Here is a 16,881-nt window from a genome sequence, read left to right on the forward strand (position 1 = left end):
ATTCCACTACCGTACCCCTGCCTATGGAAATATTGAGTTTCCATCTTTCTGCTGAGCAGTATGTTATATACAATGACCATACTGATCTTGAATCAATACTTGAAAGACCTAACATTGACAAGACCAACTTCTTATCATGGATGGAATGCAACATAAAATATACTTAAGGTAAAAAACTAAGTTATGTAGAGTTTCTGACTAAGTTTGTGTGAAAACAAGATAAGAAAGAGTGGATTATTCCTAGAGGCAAAGGATTCGCAAATAGGAAGGATCTTCCATGTAACTCCAAGTTCTGGTGAGAAGTATTACCTTAGAACATTGCTTAACTTTGTTAAAGGTGCCACTTGCTACGAATATATTATGACAGTTGATGGTGTGTATATCCAACATTCAAAAAGGCTTGATATGCTAGGGGGTTACTTGATGATGACAAGGAGTACATTGATGCAACAATAGAAGCAAACTTTAGAGAATCAGGCCATTATGTAAGAAATCTTTTCAGCATGTTACTCTTATATAGTAGCTTATCAAAGCCTAAGGAAATATGGTATAAGACTTGACATCTACTGTCTAATGACATCCTGTTCAACCAACGTAGGATACATAAAAACCCATGTAGTGTAAACTTACTATGTTTTGTAAACTTAGATTTTTGTATTATTCTTGTAATATAAGTTAGTTTTAATAATCTTTGTTAACATAAAATGCAGCTTTGCAATTAACTGATGAATAGATACAAGCTTTTTGCGCTGGCTGATATTGAAGCTAAACTTCAAAGCATCGGTAGCAACTTTCGTAAATTCACCGAAATGCCTTCTGCAGATGAACTGGTCATTTTTGAAGCACAAAATAAGCTTATCCTTGATGAGCTTTCTTATGATATAACAGCGTTAACAACTGAGCATGATAAGTTATTTTTAGGTTTAACTGATGAGCAAAGAAAGATTTATCATGAAATCATGGATGCCATCTCAGGTACAGAAGGAGGTGTCTTCTTTGTTTACGGACACGGAGGAACATGTAAAACATATATGTGGAGAATGTTATGTGCTGCTATAAGGAAGATGGGTGAAATCGTACTACCGATTTCTTCAAGTGGAATTGCGTCACTACTCCTTCCAAAGGTAGAACGATTCATTCAAGGTTCAGTATACCTTTGAACGTCAGTGAGAACTCCACATGTGTTGGCATTCGGTCAGGGACAGACTTAGCTGCACTATTTATTAAAACAAAGTTTATCATTTGGGATGAAACACCTGTGATGCATAAATACTGTTTTGAAGCATTAGATAGGAGCTTAAAGGACATTATGCGGTCAGTTGATAGTGCTAATTTGCATAAACCTTTTGGTGGAAAAGTCATTGTGTTTACAGGTGATCTTAGGCAAATATTACCGGTCATACCTAAGGGAACCAGATAGGAAATTGTTTTTGCGGCCATCAATTCTTCTTTTTTATGGGCTTCGTGTAAAGTGTTTAAACTTACTCGCAACATGAGAGTGCAAACAAGGCATTCAACCTCTTATATTGAAGAAATAATAGAGTTTTCAGATTTGATACAAAGTGTAGGTGATGGCAATGTTGGAGAGCCGAATGATGGAACATGTGTCATTGATATTAGTGATAATCTTCGTATTAATGGAGGAAAATACCCTATTTCTACAATTATTCATAGCACGTATCCTTGCCTTACAGATCATCTATGGGAAGCAAAGTACTTTCAAGAAAGAGCTATTCTAGCTCCGACAAATGAGATAGTCGAGACAGTTAATGATCATTTGTTGTCTACCATCCTAGAGAGGAAAAAGAATACTTTAGTTCAGATGCAATTAGCAAAGAAGAAAGGAACTTTGTGATCCATGAACTTTATTCAACTGGATTTCTCAATACAATAAAATGTTCGGGCTTACCAAATCACAATATAAGGTTGAATATTGGTGCACCAGTCATGCTTCTAAGGAATATTGATCAAACAACAGGATTGTGTAATGGCACAAGATGATTTATCAGACATTTAGGCAATCGTGTCATTGAGGCTATCGTCATTTCCGACAGCAATGCCGGTGACAAAGTGTTCATCCCAAGAATGACAACTCAAGCCGTCTGATTCAACAAAAATTTCCAATCAAATTTCAAAGAAGACAATTTCCTTCAACAGTGTGTTTTGCTATGATTATTAATAAAAGCCAAGGACAATCCTTAAAGCATGTAGGTTTATATCTTCCAAGACCTGGTTTCAACCATGGTCAATTCTATGTTGCAGTTTCCAGGGTGACGAGTAAAAAAGGACTGAAAATTCTCATTCATGATAAGGAAAAAGATGTATGTACAACTACAAGCAATGTGGTTTATAAAGAAATTTTGGAGAACGTACAAGTTGTAATACATTGAATTATACGATTTGCAATGCACTACTCCTTCCATCCAATAATATAGTTCCCATTTCCACTTTTGGTGTCCCAAAATATAGTTTCCATTTTCATTTTGGGTGTCCCAAAATATAGTTCCATCTCTAGTTCTACATTTTTCCGTAATTTGTCTAGAAAAATCATGTCCCGTCATTTATTTGCTTCTTGAATTTTGTTTTTTCCTTTGTTTATTTAACCAAAATGTTACAATTAATGCTCTTTTACCAATTATTCTCCATACAATATTTATTTAAATAAACAAAAAATCTTTACTATCCCTCATAGATTCTACTTGCATAAATTACCGTGAAAAAGGAAAATGAGAACTATATTTTGGGACGGAGGGAGTTTTTTTAAGTTCTTTACACTTTATTGTTCTTTGTTCAATTACTTTCATAATGCTCAATTAATAAAGCAAACTTAGTTAGTTTGTGAAATCCCCGTACATCATGCACGGATCAAAAGACTAGTTTGATTATTACTTCAATTTAATGAAGAGTCTGTCTTGTAACAGACCGCTTACTTTTAAATTAAAATTAGACAATGGTAAGCCTAATATTAAAAAGTAAATTAACCCAATAGTGATTAAGTTAATTTCTTTCGGTGATTAGTTTAATCATTTAATGACTATGTCTACTTTTATATTAAAACTAGTTATTAGGCCCGGGCTATGGCCCGGATAAGAAAAATTTCATTTATTAATGTTGTACTTTGATATGATAACACTAAATACAACTTGGTCTAGTGGTTAAAACTTTAGTACATGAATTTGAGGTACGGGATCAAAACCTGTAGTCCTGTACTATGTAATTTCTAATTTTTTTAATTGTACATGGATTACATGAACTAAAACTCCCTAGAGAGAGCGCCACGTGGCACCGTCCGTCCGTTCCTGGTTTACGCACGCCTTTTAATATATTAGTATAGATTAGACCGTCTCTTTTAATAATTTTTGTTTAAGGAATAGTGTGAATTTAAGATTAAAATAAATGATTCAAATTACACAAATTAATGAATTATGGTGACTATAAAATCGTCCGTTAATAACGGTTACTTTTGTTTTAGGCCCAATATATGAAATGATAAAGATCACCGGCAAAAGACAAGCCCAAATAAAGAACTTGCTTCATGACATTTTTTTTTTTTTGAAAGATCTTCATGACATTACGACTGTTACTTTGACGGAAGCATCTGAAACTGGTAAGAAGAAGAATTTCTGCGAATTATTTGAGAACAAATCTGCGAAATTGGAAGAAATCGTACATGGATTCAGCACAAAACACAGCTGCAGTAGGAGGAAACAATGGAATTATAAATGCGCAAGGAAACAACAACAACAACAACAGTAGTAACAACGACGGAACAATCTCAGATGATGCGAAGCAAAACCTAAGTGACGTCACCAACTCAATTGACAAAACTTTGGGCCTTCTTCATCAGCTTTACCTTACTGTCTCTTCCTTCAATGTCGCCTCTCAGCTCCCTCTTCTCCAACGCATGTACTCTCTCTCTCCTAAAACCCTAATTTCATTCAATTCTTCATTATTGGAGCAATTTGTTTTTTCCGAAGAATTAGGGTTTTTGCTTTTTGTTCAGAAATTCTTTGGTGATGGAGCTTGATAATATGATGAAATTGTCTAGCAAATGCAATATTCAGATCCCCATGGAGGTTCTCAAGTGAGTCCTTTTTCTCCCTGAATTTTGATTTCTATGTTTTTTCCCCCCCAAATTCAAGATTTGATAATTGATTTAGTTACTGTGATTTTTATGTGTCCTCAGTTTGATTGATGATGGGAAGAATCCAGACGAATTTACAAAGGATGTTCTTAACAGCTGTATTGCGAAAAATCAAATCACCAAAGGCAAAGCTGATGCTTTCAAGGTAGGTTATTTCTCTGTCTCCTTGTTTTATTTTCTTTGGTAATTGATTTGATAGCAATATGACAATTTAGAACTTTCAATTAATTGAAATTCTGCATATATACTGGCTAATTGGAAAATAAGATGTCGAATTTAGTTAAAGTAGGGTAGGATGTTGTTGGAGAAACCTTTGTTCACTTTTTTAAAAATTGTGCTAATATATAGCAAAACCACCACTTGGTGCCTCTGGTTCATTATTTTGCCAATTGGTTTGTCGTAATTGAACTGTCATTACCTTTTGCATTGTTTGAGGAACACCATCCATTTGGGGCGGGGGGATGGGAACGTGCATGGTTATATCGCTTGCTTTGCAAAGAGTTTTTCCCCTTCATCATATACACTTTAGTTTCATATGTTTGACATGAGGAAAATGTTGATTGGTCATGATGGACGCATATGAGTGGATTTTAACTTCCCTCAGAAGAACTATTAAATCGCCTCCAAAATATGACGAATCCTAACTGCATGTTATAGTCAAAAAATACAATTATTTGTCACCTGAAGGTACTACAAAGTATTGATGGGTATTGCAAGCTATACTTGGTCAAGATTGGGAAAAGACAAATGTACTATGCATGTAGTTGCCACTCTTACCTACAGTTATTATTTTTATTTTTTTTAACTATGAAGGCTTTCCCATGATGAAGTATTGGAGCCTGATCATTGAAAAGTTTACGCTAAAACTGCACAATTGTGCCAGCTCTATGGGCTGCTACCACTCAACAATCTAACTTTGAAACATCATGTCTCTGTTCTCAATCAACTAATCAAGTGTATTGGCAATTTGACACTTGGTGGAAAAGCACCTTACCCTAATTTGTTGGAAGAGAGGATTGCAAATTCTTTTAGATAATCATAACCTTACCCAAACTGTAAAAATTTAAAAGCCTATGTATGCTCTTTTATGTAATGTTGCATCTATCAAAACTCATAAGCTGACTGCAAGTTGCTATCAACTAAATTTACAAGTTGCTATCAACTAAATTTACTAAACACTTTTACGCAAACTACTAATGCAATTAGTAGCTCAAAATCAAATTAATTAAATCCTCTCCACTTATAGGCCATCAACCAATTACCAAACATGGCCTATATGTTTCTATCATCTCGTGTTATATATAGCTTCAGCATTTCATCTTCACCTTATGTGCTTGATAATTAGCTTTATCCATGGTTGGCTACTTGTCCATAAATATGTGTGGCTTCAATGAGTTTAGGTATAAAAGTATAGACCAATGATGGTGGGCCTTCTATGTTTATTTGGAACGAGGATATCTAGACATTCCTTTCTCTCCTCCCTCTTTGAGTCTTTCTTTATGCATCACGTATATAAATCTTGTTTCTCTGGAATATGGTTGGCTACTTGTCCATAATTATTTGTGGCTTCAATGAGTTTAGGTATGAAAGTATAGACCAATGATGGTGGACCATCTATGTTTCTTTGGAATGAGGATATCTAGACTTTCCTTTCTCTCCCCCCTCTTTGAGTCTCTCTTTATGCATCACGTATACGAATCTTGTTTCTGATTACTGCTTGAAGGTCAGAATTTTTGAGGATTTATAATGTTGTTATTTGCTTCACAGAGTTTGCGCAAGCATCTGCTTGAAGAACTTGAGCAGGCCTTTCCCTCTGAAGTGGAGGCTTATAGGGATATACGTGCCTCATCTGCTGCTGTAAGTTTGGAAATTGTTATCTCTATGCAAACTAATTTCCCCCAATAATCTGAAATGATGTATTTGATTGACAAATTATATTGAGTAATAAGCTCCCTACATTACTGAGGATTATAACTCCATGCATGTCGTCGCACGAGCATCTTGAATATCAAAGTGTTTCATCAAAGAGTTATTTTGCAATATATGTAAGCAGGATCTAACTGATAGGCTTGATGCAGGAAATGAAAAGGATGGCGCAAGCCCAAAGTGCACTGCCTAATGGAGATGTAAAGGTCAAGAGTGAGCTATAGGTTCTGAGATTGGCATGCAATCAGGTTTTTTTTTCTGTTAGTTTACGTTCTGTGTAGTTTCAAGCTGTGTATTTGAGTATCTACCTTTACTAAAATGTTTATATAGGTAGGTTATCATACAGTGAAGGTCCTTATAGCTTAATTCTCTCTACTTATTCTAATCTTTAACATGAACATATCTTTACTTGTATCTTTTGGTGTGAGTAATACTCTTCACATAATTAATTGTTTTGGAGTTAGTGTACTTTTATACACCATACGTAAGATTGTGACAAGATTGAGAATTAGCAGCACACTGGATTACGTACATGGTTGTACACAAGTTTGACATGGACTGATGGATTTGTGAGAGCTCTTGTTTTCCATGTCTTATGGTTTATCAACCATGTCTTAGGACTTGTCTGCTGTTGAGGTAGATTAAGGGGTTTATTTTGTTTGTTCAATTTTTATGTTTTACTTTTTGTTGTTGCAACAACTCCAAGTCTGTTTGATAACAATCAACTACTCAGTAACACAGTTAGACAAAAGGGGAATGCGTGTGAACCAGGTTGGTTAGGCAAGCATATATTATTAAGAAGAGTAGCAGGTGTGAATCCTGAAACTATCTCCATCGGGGCTTGTAAAGCACGGGGTTAATAAGTGAAAATCCCAATATGTTGTCCATTGTCGAGGGTAGATTCTTCTAGGCAAACTTTACTGCATAGATTCTCCTTGACGTAACTTGAGGTATGTTTTGACAAGGACAAGTAGTGGTTGTAGCTGGTGCAGTAAACAACTAAACATGCTTAGTCATGAACTTTGTGCAAATAGATTCTACTACATTCTGTAGCTGGGTTATATGATGTTGTATGCGCGTTTTCCATGGTAACATGCTTGTGAGACGGGATACCATATGGATAACTCATTGCCAAGTTTCATCCTTAGTTTTAAAAAGCGTGCCCAAGGCGCGCCGCAAGGCGAGCTCAGGCGACAAAACGCCTGGAACAACCCAGGCGAGGCGGGCAACGGTAGGCGCATGGAGGCGTGCGCTTTTTCCACTTTTTCAAGAGGCGTGAGGCGCAGGATGCGTGCACCTTTGGGGATAAGGCACGCGTGGAGGCCACCTCCTCCTTTTAAAAATAAAATTACACGTTTTTAGGTTTTGAAACAGAAAACCATAGAAATAGCATCTACCTCTGCCTTTGCTCTGTGGAAACTGGAAACCCTAGAACATGCATCTGCAGCAGCTGCTGCTTCTCGCCGGCGGTCGTCTGTCGCCGGTGGTCGGCGGTTGTTTGTAGGTCATCTCGTCGCCTCGCCAGTGTTTGGCTGTCGCCGGTAAGTTATCTTCTTCTTTCTTCCTTCATCTTTCATTCGGTCTTCTTCTTTCTCCTTTCTTTATTTGATTTCTAATTTCTTCTTCTTTCCTTTTCATTTCTTCCGTCTTTCTTTTTGTTTATTTCGTCCCCCCCCCCCCCCCTTTTTTTTTAAACCTCTTTCTTTCTTCTCTCTCACTTTTTTTATTGTAGAGGCAGTGAACCAGTGGCTGTATTAGGCTCTGTCCCCCATTACTCTGTTATATATTGTTCCTACATTAATTAGTTTTTGGAATATCATATGAATTGTAGCTCTTTTTTCTAGGAATCATTTGAATTATACCTTGTTGATTGAGAATCTTAAACAGTTTATTGGTGCGATATTTTAACGATAAATATATTTTCTTATATCCTTTTATGGGTCTTTAATATAATATTTATGTTGTTTTAACTATTACAATGTTTCTTTCTTTTATTTTTAAGTTTATTGGCACCAAAGATATGCCTTGTCTACGAGATGCGTGCGCCTTCACCTTGCGCCTTGGTGCGCTTTGCGCCTTGCGCCTCAGTGCACCTCACGCCTTCTAAAGCTAAGGTTTCATCTTAGCCGGCTGAAATGATATTTTTGTGATTGTTTTAAGAACTTGGCTTATTCTTTTACTCTCTGTGAATGTTTCATAATTTGTTCTCTTCTGATTGGGTTTAAAGTGTACTGCATTGGGGAATTCATGGTCAAAGCTACTGATATTAAGAGTTGAAGGCGTAGAGTGCTTCTGATGGAGTGGAGATTATTTTTAAGTTTTTGTTGAATGATGCAGCTGAGCTGTCTGATGAAATGCTGCTTAGAATCCAAATGAAAGATCTTTGTGTTAGGATGTTGATGACTGATGGGTTGGTCCAGATAGAGTACTTTTTAGCTGAAGTCAATATGGAAAGCAAAGAAACTGAAAAGGCTCATATATTATTGCTTTGGTTGGTGGGGCTACTGCAAGAAGAGAAGTACTACGTGATATCACTTTAGCCTACAACTAATACTAAGTGATAGCCCTTACTAACTGATTCTTATAAACTTAAAACAAAAGATTCAGTGTCTTAAATTTTCCCAACAGTGGAATCAGAATTATGTTTGCCGGGTTAGCACTTGATTATCAATTTATCAGACACCTCTTACATCAGCATCTCTTCCCCAGTTGGTTTGTTGGAATTTCCAACAAGAATCAACTGTGTCTTTATTATCTCTGCAGTGTTGTCATGAGATTTGACAACTTTTTTGTGTGAAATTAGCAGTAAACATGTATAATGGCCATTTATTTGTGTATATTTTTGGAAATTTTAACTAGAATAATACAAACTTTGGCCGGTTCTCCCAAAATAATACAACCTTTTGAGAATTTTTAATAATACAAACTACGTACCAACTTTTCCTAGAGTAGGACAAAATTGGATGCAACTTGATATATCCTGGACACGTGTCACTATTTTATTGGTTGGTTTTTCAATTTTAATTTAAACGAAAAAACAAAAAAACCTTTTTTTTTTTTTTGCTTTTCTCTCTTCCTCCTTTCCCTCCAAATCAAGATACTCGACAGATCTCGTTTCAACAGAACTTCCTCCCCCGTTCCCTTCACCAAGCAATGTGGGGACTCCAACTGTCACACCATCACCGGTAGACTCATCCCCCCCACTTAATACAAGTGTACCACCCCATTTCCCACCAGCATCTCATCTTTCAACTCCACTGCCCACAACAACCAGTCCCCCAATTAGTTCACCTCTAAGTGTAGTCGTCTCACCACCATCATCACGAACCAACCCACCACAAGTTTGCCTTCACCACCTGCATTATCTAGCCCAGAAGCCGTGGAAGAGGGCGGAGGCGGAGCACAAGCAGCGGGGGTGGGCTTGGAAGGGGAATGTAGATTGGAGGGGATGAAGGGGGAGGGAGAAGCGTGGAGGGATGCGCGACGAGTGGAGGGAGAGTGTGCGGCGGGGAGGAAATTTCGATCTTGTTGATGTTGGATTGGGGAGGTGGAATGGAAGGGGGTGGGACGGAGGGAGGAAGAGATTTTAAATTCTTAAAATTCTTTTTGAAATTTCTGTTTACCATTTACAGGTTTCAATTTAGATTGACCTACTCTAGGAAAAGTTGATATAAAGTTTGTATTACTTTGAAAAATGCAAAGGTTGTAACATTTTGGGAGAATCGACAAAAGTTTGTATTATTTAAGTTTAATTTTCCTATTCTTTTTGTGTATCTCTGGAAAGGATGGATAATCTATCTGTCTCGACCAGATTTGTTGTGAGAGAACATAGTAGTTGGCAATTCAGAGGTATGTCTATAGTTAATATCTTGTATACCCGTTTTCATTTATTCGTCCTTTTAGCTTGTGGTAAGGTAGTAAGCGTACAAATTAATCATCCTCAAAGGGTGTAATTTCCTTTGGCATGGCCTAAAGCACTGAGGATCTTTGTTGTGCTTGTCAATATGGACTTGGTACAGAAATATTGAAAAATATTGTTCAAGGGAGGAATGTAGTCTATGGAAAGAAGGGTTTAATCATGTGGCTATAAAAGGGGATAGGTTAAGGATCTTTGTGACTGCAGAGGAAGGAAAGGCTTATTATAAAGTATCATAGGAACAATTTCAATCAGGTGTTGGTTTCCACTTCTGCTTTTAATCTTACTACTAATTTTTCTTTGATGAAGCTGAGTCCTGGGTGAAAATGGAGACTAGAATGTGATTTTTTTTAACTAATAGAAGGAAAAATCCATCCATGTGTGTAGAGTTCAAGCAAGAAAAGAATGCAGAGTATAACACCACGGAGCAGATATTATAGTCACCTCCAAAGAAATAAGAGCATTTATTGTAGTTGCTGTTGACGGAGCTAAAGCATGGAGAGAGGAGAGGGAGTTTTTGAGAGAACTTGGGGAGAAACTCAAGCTGTTGAGGATTTTTCACTCTGTCCTCCAAGCTTCTAAGCTATACTCTTGCATACATTGTAAACAGCGTAAGACCAATGAGTACAAAAAATTTGATGCCTCTTAATGAAGCTTGCCACAAGGAAAAGTCAATGAAGCATATTACATTTGTTGGCTCAGCTTATTCATCAACCTCACATGTGAACTGAATCCCACATAATGGTTATGTTTTAAATTGCTTATACTAGTGATCAATTAGGGGGATATATGGTAATTTTACTAGGTAAATGTATTAGGCAGAAGGTCATTCTGAAACATAGTAAAGGTCAACAACTTCCTCATGGTCTCATCAGAGATAAAGAGACCAGTTAAAGTAACACAGCGACTTAAGCTTATGAGCAAATCCAAGATAGTGAAATTGTGATCTTAGAATTTCTGTGTAGACAGTTTTGGTTATATAATAGCCAGTTGTCAGTATCAAATTATAAGTTTTAGTCTTCTTTTCATGGGTATTTATTTAAGTTCTTAATTACTATCTGGTGGATATTGCTTAAGGCCTATGAGCTATAGTGTAGAAGTGTCAAGGATTTGTTCCCCAGACCAGAAAAGTGTATGCCTGCAACAAAAAAGTAATATTTCATGTAGGTTGTGGGATGAGGTGGGTTGTCCACCTGCTTCTTTAGATCATTTACAGGTCCAGTATGTGAGTTTGGGAAGGTATACCCAATTTGTACCTCTGCTGTTGGTGATTTGGCTGGAGAGGATAAGATCCTTTCAGGATTGCATCCTGTTAGGCTTCTTTGTTTTAAGTACGTTGTGATCTTACCTTCTCTCTTGATTGGTGCTTATTGAGGCTTTCCTTTCCCATGTCTATCTCAGATGTAATACATGTAACATGATTGCTCTTTACCCCCGTTTTGCTTGATTTTGAAAGTGGTGTATATGCATTTTGGTTGACTGTCGTAGACTTATTGGGAGAGAATAAAAAGAAGTTCTATATAATGGCAGTGAGATGTGGATCACAAGGTGAAGTGTGTCACAAGCAGAGAAGAATGACGTGATCACCTAGATATCCTGCTCTTTCTGGAATGTGCTTTAATCTAATGAATATCCTGCTGCTTTTGTTTTGGAGTGAGTTTCACATTTTCTGCAATATATATCTTGTACTGCTCGTGTATCATTGTAAGTATTAATTAACTAACCTCAAGTCAATTTATCTTTTGTAGTTGATAGCTGGTGTTTGAGATGAGATGAGACGAGACTTAGAAAATAAACTCTTTTGTGTATGTATGAACTATGAACTATGAACTAGTACCATCTATGTTGATGTTGTGTTACTCTTAACTCTTTATTTTGTGTTTATGCATCTGTACTAGCTCTTTTGTGTATGTATGAATAGCTAGTACCATGTATGTTGATGTTACGTTAAACTCTTATTTAGTGTTATGCATATGTACAAAGGTATATAATTCTTTTCCACACTCCTCAGTTTTCACCCACATAATATAATTATTTTGAACCGCACATTTGTAGAGAAAAAATTTAAATAGAGAGGAGAAATTGTGTCATATATGCTCACTAATGGGCTTGAGATTGGCATACAGGTCAATGCAAAGCGCACATATGTATACACACTAACATACATGCACACACGTGTCTATATATATTTAAGTGTTTGTAATGTGAATAGCACATGCAAATAGTCTTTAAAAATCAGAAATATAATTTCTGTGTCCTTGCAGCTCCATCGATTTTAGGACAATGTTCCCATGTTCAAATGTTGAGTCATTACGTGTTTGACACTTGACAGTTTATCTTGTACCGACTCTCATATCCTTGTCCAAGTAAGATAGCCTTGATGGGTTCTTGTTTCCATTCTTTCTCGTTTTTGTTTTTTGGTTTTGGGGTCAGGGGTTGCATTGGGCAGTACTGGATAGAACCATTTCATGTTTGTTACAAAGATAGAGTTTTGATGATCCAACCACTACGTATATTGCTGCTTGCTTCAAAGCTTCTAAACCTAGAATCTGTATATGGAAGTTATTATAAAGTATAGTTTAATTTTAACATCCATGACTGTATCAAGTCCAGAAATCCCACCAGTCTAATACACAATTATGCTCACTAAGATAGGTTACTTCTAGGCTGCTGTGGTTACTAAATGATGCTAATGAGCCATCTGTAGATCCTATCATGTTAATGTTTTCCTGGATGTCTATCTCCTGCCCAATCTTAAATCCTTCGGTCTTGGCCTCGTTTAAAATCTTCTCGTGATTGTAATCTTCTGGCCGAGCTACGTCCATCTGTGCTGACCCTAAAGAAACAGATTCTCCATTGCTGCTGCATGTACCTGGAGTTGAGTCAGTTGTGCTGTCTTTGGGCCATTCTTTCAAATCCTTTAGTCTCTGCAGCTGCTTAAAAGATAGAAGAATGAAGGTACATACTGGATGTTAGTACATGAATTCTTGTCTTTTTTAAGGTTAAGTTCAGATTATACGTACCTCGATGACCAAACACTGATTGTCTCTCTTAAGAGCCTCGAACTCAGAGGCGAGACTGTCATAGCGAGCTTTCAAGACGCTGTAATCATGCTCTGTCTGCTTTGACTTAGTTCGAGCTCTCCTGTTCTGGAACCAAACACTAACCTGACGTGGATCGAGTTCGAGCTGGTTAGCAATCTGCTGCTTTGTTTTTGACCCGGGCCTTGCTTCTGAGCTAAACATTGATTCTAAGGATTGAACTTGCCTGTCACTAAATCTTCTCTTGTTGTTCTTGTTTGTTTGCATATCCACTTCAGGATTAAAGTCCATACCTGTTGATCATTTGGGATTTTTGTTGTGCTTTGGCTTTGAAGTTGGCATAACAAAATTCTGTTGCTGACAGCAATTTATAGGCTTTTGGGATATGGTGTAACTTTTGGATAAAGAGTGTAAATTCCAGGAAATTCTGGTTGTGATGGATATAGATTATAGGTGTATTTTCGGCAATCAGTTGAATTTGTGATTGGTGTGAACCCATGAATTTAGGGGTTTCACAGCATATATAATTTTTTCACTAGGGTTTGGGGCCCTTGATTGTGATGTTGGTGCGGTGTCATATGAGATTTTAGTGGAGTGAAGAATCTTGTTGGGAACTCCCTTATAAAACTGTTGGTAATCATTTGAATTTTGATAACTCAAACTTTGGGAAACCTTGGATTAAGAAATTAGTTTATGGTAAGAGCAAGTGTTTGGAAAGAACAGAAAGAGATCCATAGTGAAGGAGACTTTAGGACACTTGAAAATATGAAGTGAAAAAATGTATATGAGACGGAGGGAGTATTTGCAAATTGAATGTGTTGCTACCTATCAAGTCTTTTTATTTTCGAATATATTACATAGGAGTAATGGTATCGCTCCCCACCTCATATCCCTGAAGTCTAGGGATTAAATCTCATGGGATTCATTTGAGGATTCCCTTTATTCACCCTTAAATTAGTCTATTTCATCTTACCTTAAAAAAAAAATATTACATAAATGAACAAGCCTAAGATATAAAATTTTATTTATCAGGTATCTCTTTTTACTGGAGTAGATCATGCTTAGGAGAAACTACGGTCAAGCATTGTCAAATGAACTGATAACATGTGCTTAAGTTTGCATGATAGGAACTTTAATCCCAGCTCTAAGGTGTGGGGGGGGGGGGGTGGTATGTCTCTATCTCTTGAATAGAAGAAGTCAAGAAAAAGTCATGTCAAGTTTTACAGAACATTGACATTAACAGTGTAACTTTAGAAATCAGCGGTCACTTTAAACTGAATTGATATATCTGACAATGACTCAATCCGGTTGAGCTGTCAGGTATATTGTTTTCTGAGTTATCGACACTTGTTCCTGGTGACCCAGCAAAGAATTTGGCTCACACCTTCGTCTTCCTGAATCATGGTCCTGCCCTTAAGGACGTCCAGTTGGCGTTTCATCATATGACTATCTGTTCATTTTTGTTTACACTTCGTTCTCTTTTGCTTATCAAGACACCTAACATTTACTACATTTTTATTTTATTTTTGATTTTCTAGGTAGATTAGATGAAGGACTCTACCAGGACAAAGTCTCTCACAAGTCAATGCGGTTCGAGTTATGGGCTAGACACTTTTTTTTTTTGTGGGGTGGGGGGGTGAATGGGGAGTGCAAGGGTAAGGGTAAGGGTAAGGGTAAGGGTAAGGATAAGGGTACTCTTCTCTCATAGTGCTTTAGTGGAGATTGAACGCTCAACCTGAGGTTAGAAGGTTTTGTTCTTTCCACTGGCCAAACTTGGTGTGATTTTGTTTGTATCTGTTCAATGTACATAATGTTTTCATGGCTTATACGTGTTGCATAGCTAATTGACAACATGTTAGCATTGCTTAGACTCTCTGATAGGGCGTTAGTGAAGTTTATCTTTCATATTTTTATTAAAAAAAAATCGTTCACTGGTAATGACTAAGATCGCTTGGTCTAGTAGTCGTAGGATCACAGGTCGCATTAGGCCGTAGGATTCATAGTCTTCCTCCTACTTTCAAGGGTGTGCTGTTGTGTTTGGGCCGTGCGTGAGGCATTGATGAAATTTTTGCTTTTTTTGTTACAAGTAAAAAATAGGTCTTTCACAATAACTAAGGTTATTTAGTCTACTTTGAATATTGTAGTTTACAGGTGCAAGGTTCTTAGTCTTCCTTCTACTATGGGGTGTGTTTTGTCAAAGCGTGGATTATGCACCAGGGTGCACCATGCTCATTGTGCACCCAAAAAGAACATACCATTTATATAAAAGAACACGAGTTTTTTTCGACAAATTTTCTACTTTAAAAAAGAATATACGACTTAAAATTAAAGAACATGTAAATCTGTATTTATAAAAGAACATAGGTTAGAATGAAAAGAACATATAGTAAATGAACATGTACGCTTAAGGTAAAAGAACATGTACCTTTTAAATTCAAATTTGAAAAAGGAATATTTAGTTGCAAAATTTAAGGAAACAAATAACAATAATTTTTTAAAATTATAGACTCTAAAAATGATAAAACTACGTAGTTTAGAAGAGGGTGCACCATGCTCTACGTGTACTTGGGTGCATGTACTTATTTGCGGTGTTTTGTAAATTTGATCTGAGTTGATATGTGAGTGGTTCCATTCAATAGAGTTTCCTCTTATCGTCTGAAACTAAGATTGTGTCGCTGACAATGAGTTCACTTGATTATTTGGAAAGGATTCACATTACAGGCTTCATAATATTGCTTTTAGTTCATTGAGTCTCTTATTCTTCTCCCCACTTCATACTTCATAGGCTTGCTTGAAGCTAGATTGGATTACCAGTGGCAGGTTCAATTTAGGGTGCGTTCTCTTACTTTTATAAATTAAGGCCTCGTTTGGTTCACATGGGAAGTAATTTTCCATGGGAATTTACATTTCATGGGAAGTATTTTCCCTTGTTAATTTCCTAGGAATTAGACTAAGGTGTTGTTTGGTTGGAAGCTAATTCCCTTGGAAATACAAATTCCTAGGAAATACATTATGGGTGTTGTGTTTGGTTGGAGGGAAATGGGAAAAGCATAGGAAATACAAATTCCAAGGGAAATAGAATTTCCCATGAAACATGGGAAATAACTCACCAAGCCCCCCTTGGTGAGTAATTTCCTAGGAAATGCAATTTCCTATGGTGTCAACCAAACAATTTTGTCTAATTCCTAGGAAATTAACAAGGGAAAGAATTTCCCATGAAATATAAATTCCCATGGGAAATTACTTCCCATGTGAACCAAACGATGCCTAAATTGTTTGGTTGCCACCATAGGAAATTGCATTTCCTAGGAAATTACTCACCAAGGGGGGGCTTGGTGAGTGATTTTCCATGTTTCATGGGAAATTCTATTTCCCTTGGAATTTGTATTTCCTATGCTTCTCCCATTTTCCTCCAACCAAACACAACACCCATAATATATTTCCTAGGAATTTGTATTTCTAAGGGAAAATAGCTTCCAACCAAACAACACCTAAGTTTCAAGTTCAATCTGTTCAGTTCTTATAAGTTCAATTTAGTTCAGGTAAGTTTCAATCAGGTCTAATCAGGTCCAACCAGGGCAATATGTTCCAATCGATCCAACTAGCTTTAGTTCAAATAAGTTCTAATCAGGTTCAATAAGGTATAATAAGTTTCAATCAGGTCTAATAAGTTATAATCAGATCAATAAGTTTCAATCAGATTTAATAAGTTGAATAAGGTCAAATTAATTCAGTTTAGATAAATTCAGTTCAATTTAAGGTTATTTAGGTGAATACAAATTACAACGCATCCTTAGTCATGTTCTTCATCTCACCCTCCCAAAGAGAAGTTAGTTCCTAGAGACAATAAGTTC

The 16,881-nt window shown here is 36.6% G+C and overlaps 3 protein-coding genes across 8 annotated transcripts; 2 read left to right on the top strand and 1 right to left on the bottom strand.

The window, feature by feature from the left end:
• Positions 1-725: 725 nt before the first annotated feature.
• LOC104892746 (uncharacterized) lies at positions 726-1,855 on the top strand. Its single transcript, XM_010678730.1, has 3 exons — positions 726-975; positions 1,284-1,373; positions 1,473-1,855. Exons 1-3 carry the CDS (start codon positions 726-728, stop codon positions 1,853-1,855), a joined length of 723 nt encoding a protein of 240 aa, XP_010677032.1.
• Positions 1,856-3,518: 1,663 nt separating this feature from the next.
• Positions 3,519-14,903, top strand: LOC104892625 (mediator of RNA polymerase II transcription subunit 10b). 6 transcript variants are annotated; one of them, XR_008969345.1, is made up of 7 exons: positions 3,519-3,906; positions 4,004-4,084; positions 4,187-4,289; positions 5,912-6,001; positions 6,223-6,318; positions 11,475-11,639; positions 11,735-11,852. XR_008969345.1 is itself a non-coding variant. In XM_010678607.4 (6 exons), the coding sequence occupies exons 1-5, from the start codon at positions 3,671-3,673 to the stop codon at positions 6,292-6,294; spliced, it is 582 nt and encodes a 193-aa protein (XP_010676909.1). In that variant the 5' UTR covers positions 3,519-3,670; the 3' UTR covers positions 6,295-6,318; positions 14,566-14,903. The 6 variants fall into 6 exon arrangements, 4 of the variants coding, with proteins under 4 accessions (XP_010676909.1, XP_010676908.1, XP_019105024.1 ...); XR_789965.4 differs by having other exon boundaries at positions 11,517-11,639; XM_010678607.4 differs by lacking the exons at positions 11,475-11,639; positions 11,735-11,852 and adding an exon at positions 14,566-14,903.
• LOC104892624 (homeobox-leucine zipper protein ATHB-12) lies at positions 12,050-13,528 on the bottom strand. Its single transcript, XM_010678605.4, has 2 exons — positions 13,010-13,528; positions 12,050-12,919 (listed from the first exon to the last, which is right to left on the bottom strand). Exons 1-2 carry the CDS (start codon positions 13,316-13,318, stop codon positions 12,590-12,592), a joined length of 639 nt encoding a protein of 212 aa, XP_010676907.1. The 5' UTR covers positions 13,319-13,528; the 3' UTR covers positions 12,050-12,589.
• Positions 14,904-16,881: the final 1,978 nt, after the last annotated feature.

The sequence above is a fragment of the Beta vulgaris genome, chromosome 5, assembly GCF_026745355.1.
Source record: "Beta vulgaris subsp. vulgaris cultivar EL10 chromosome 5, EL10.2, whole genome shotgun sequence".
Classification (NCBI taxonomy): domain Eukaryota; kingdom Viridiplantae; phylum Streptophyta; class Magnoliopsida; order Caryophyllales; family Amaranthaceae; genus Beta; species Beta vulgaris.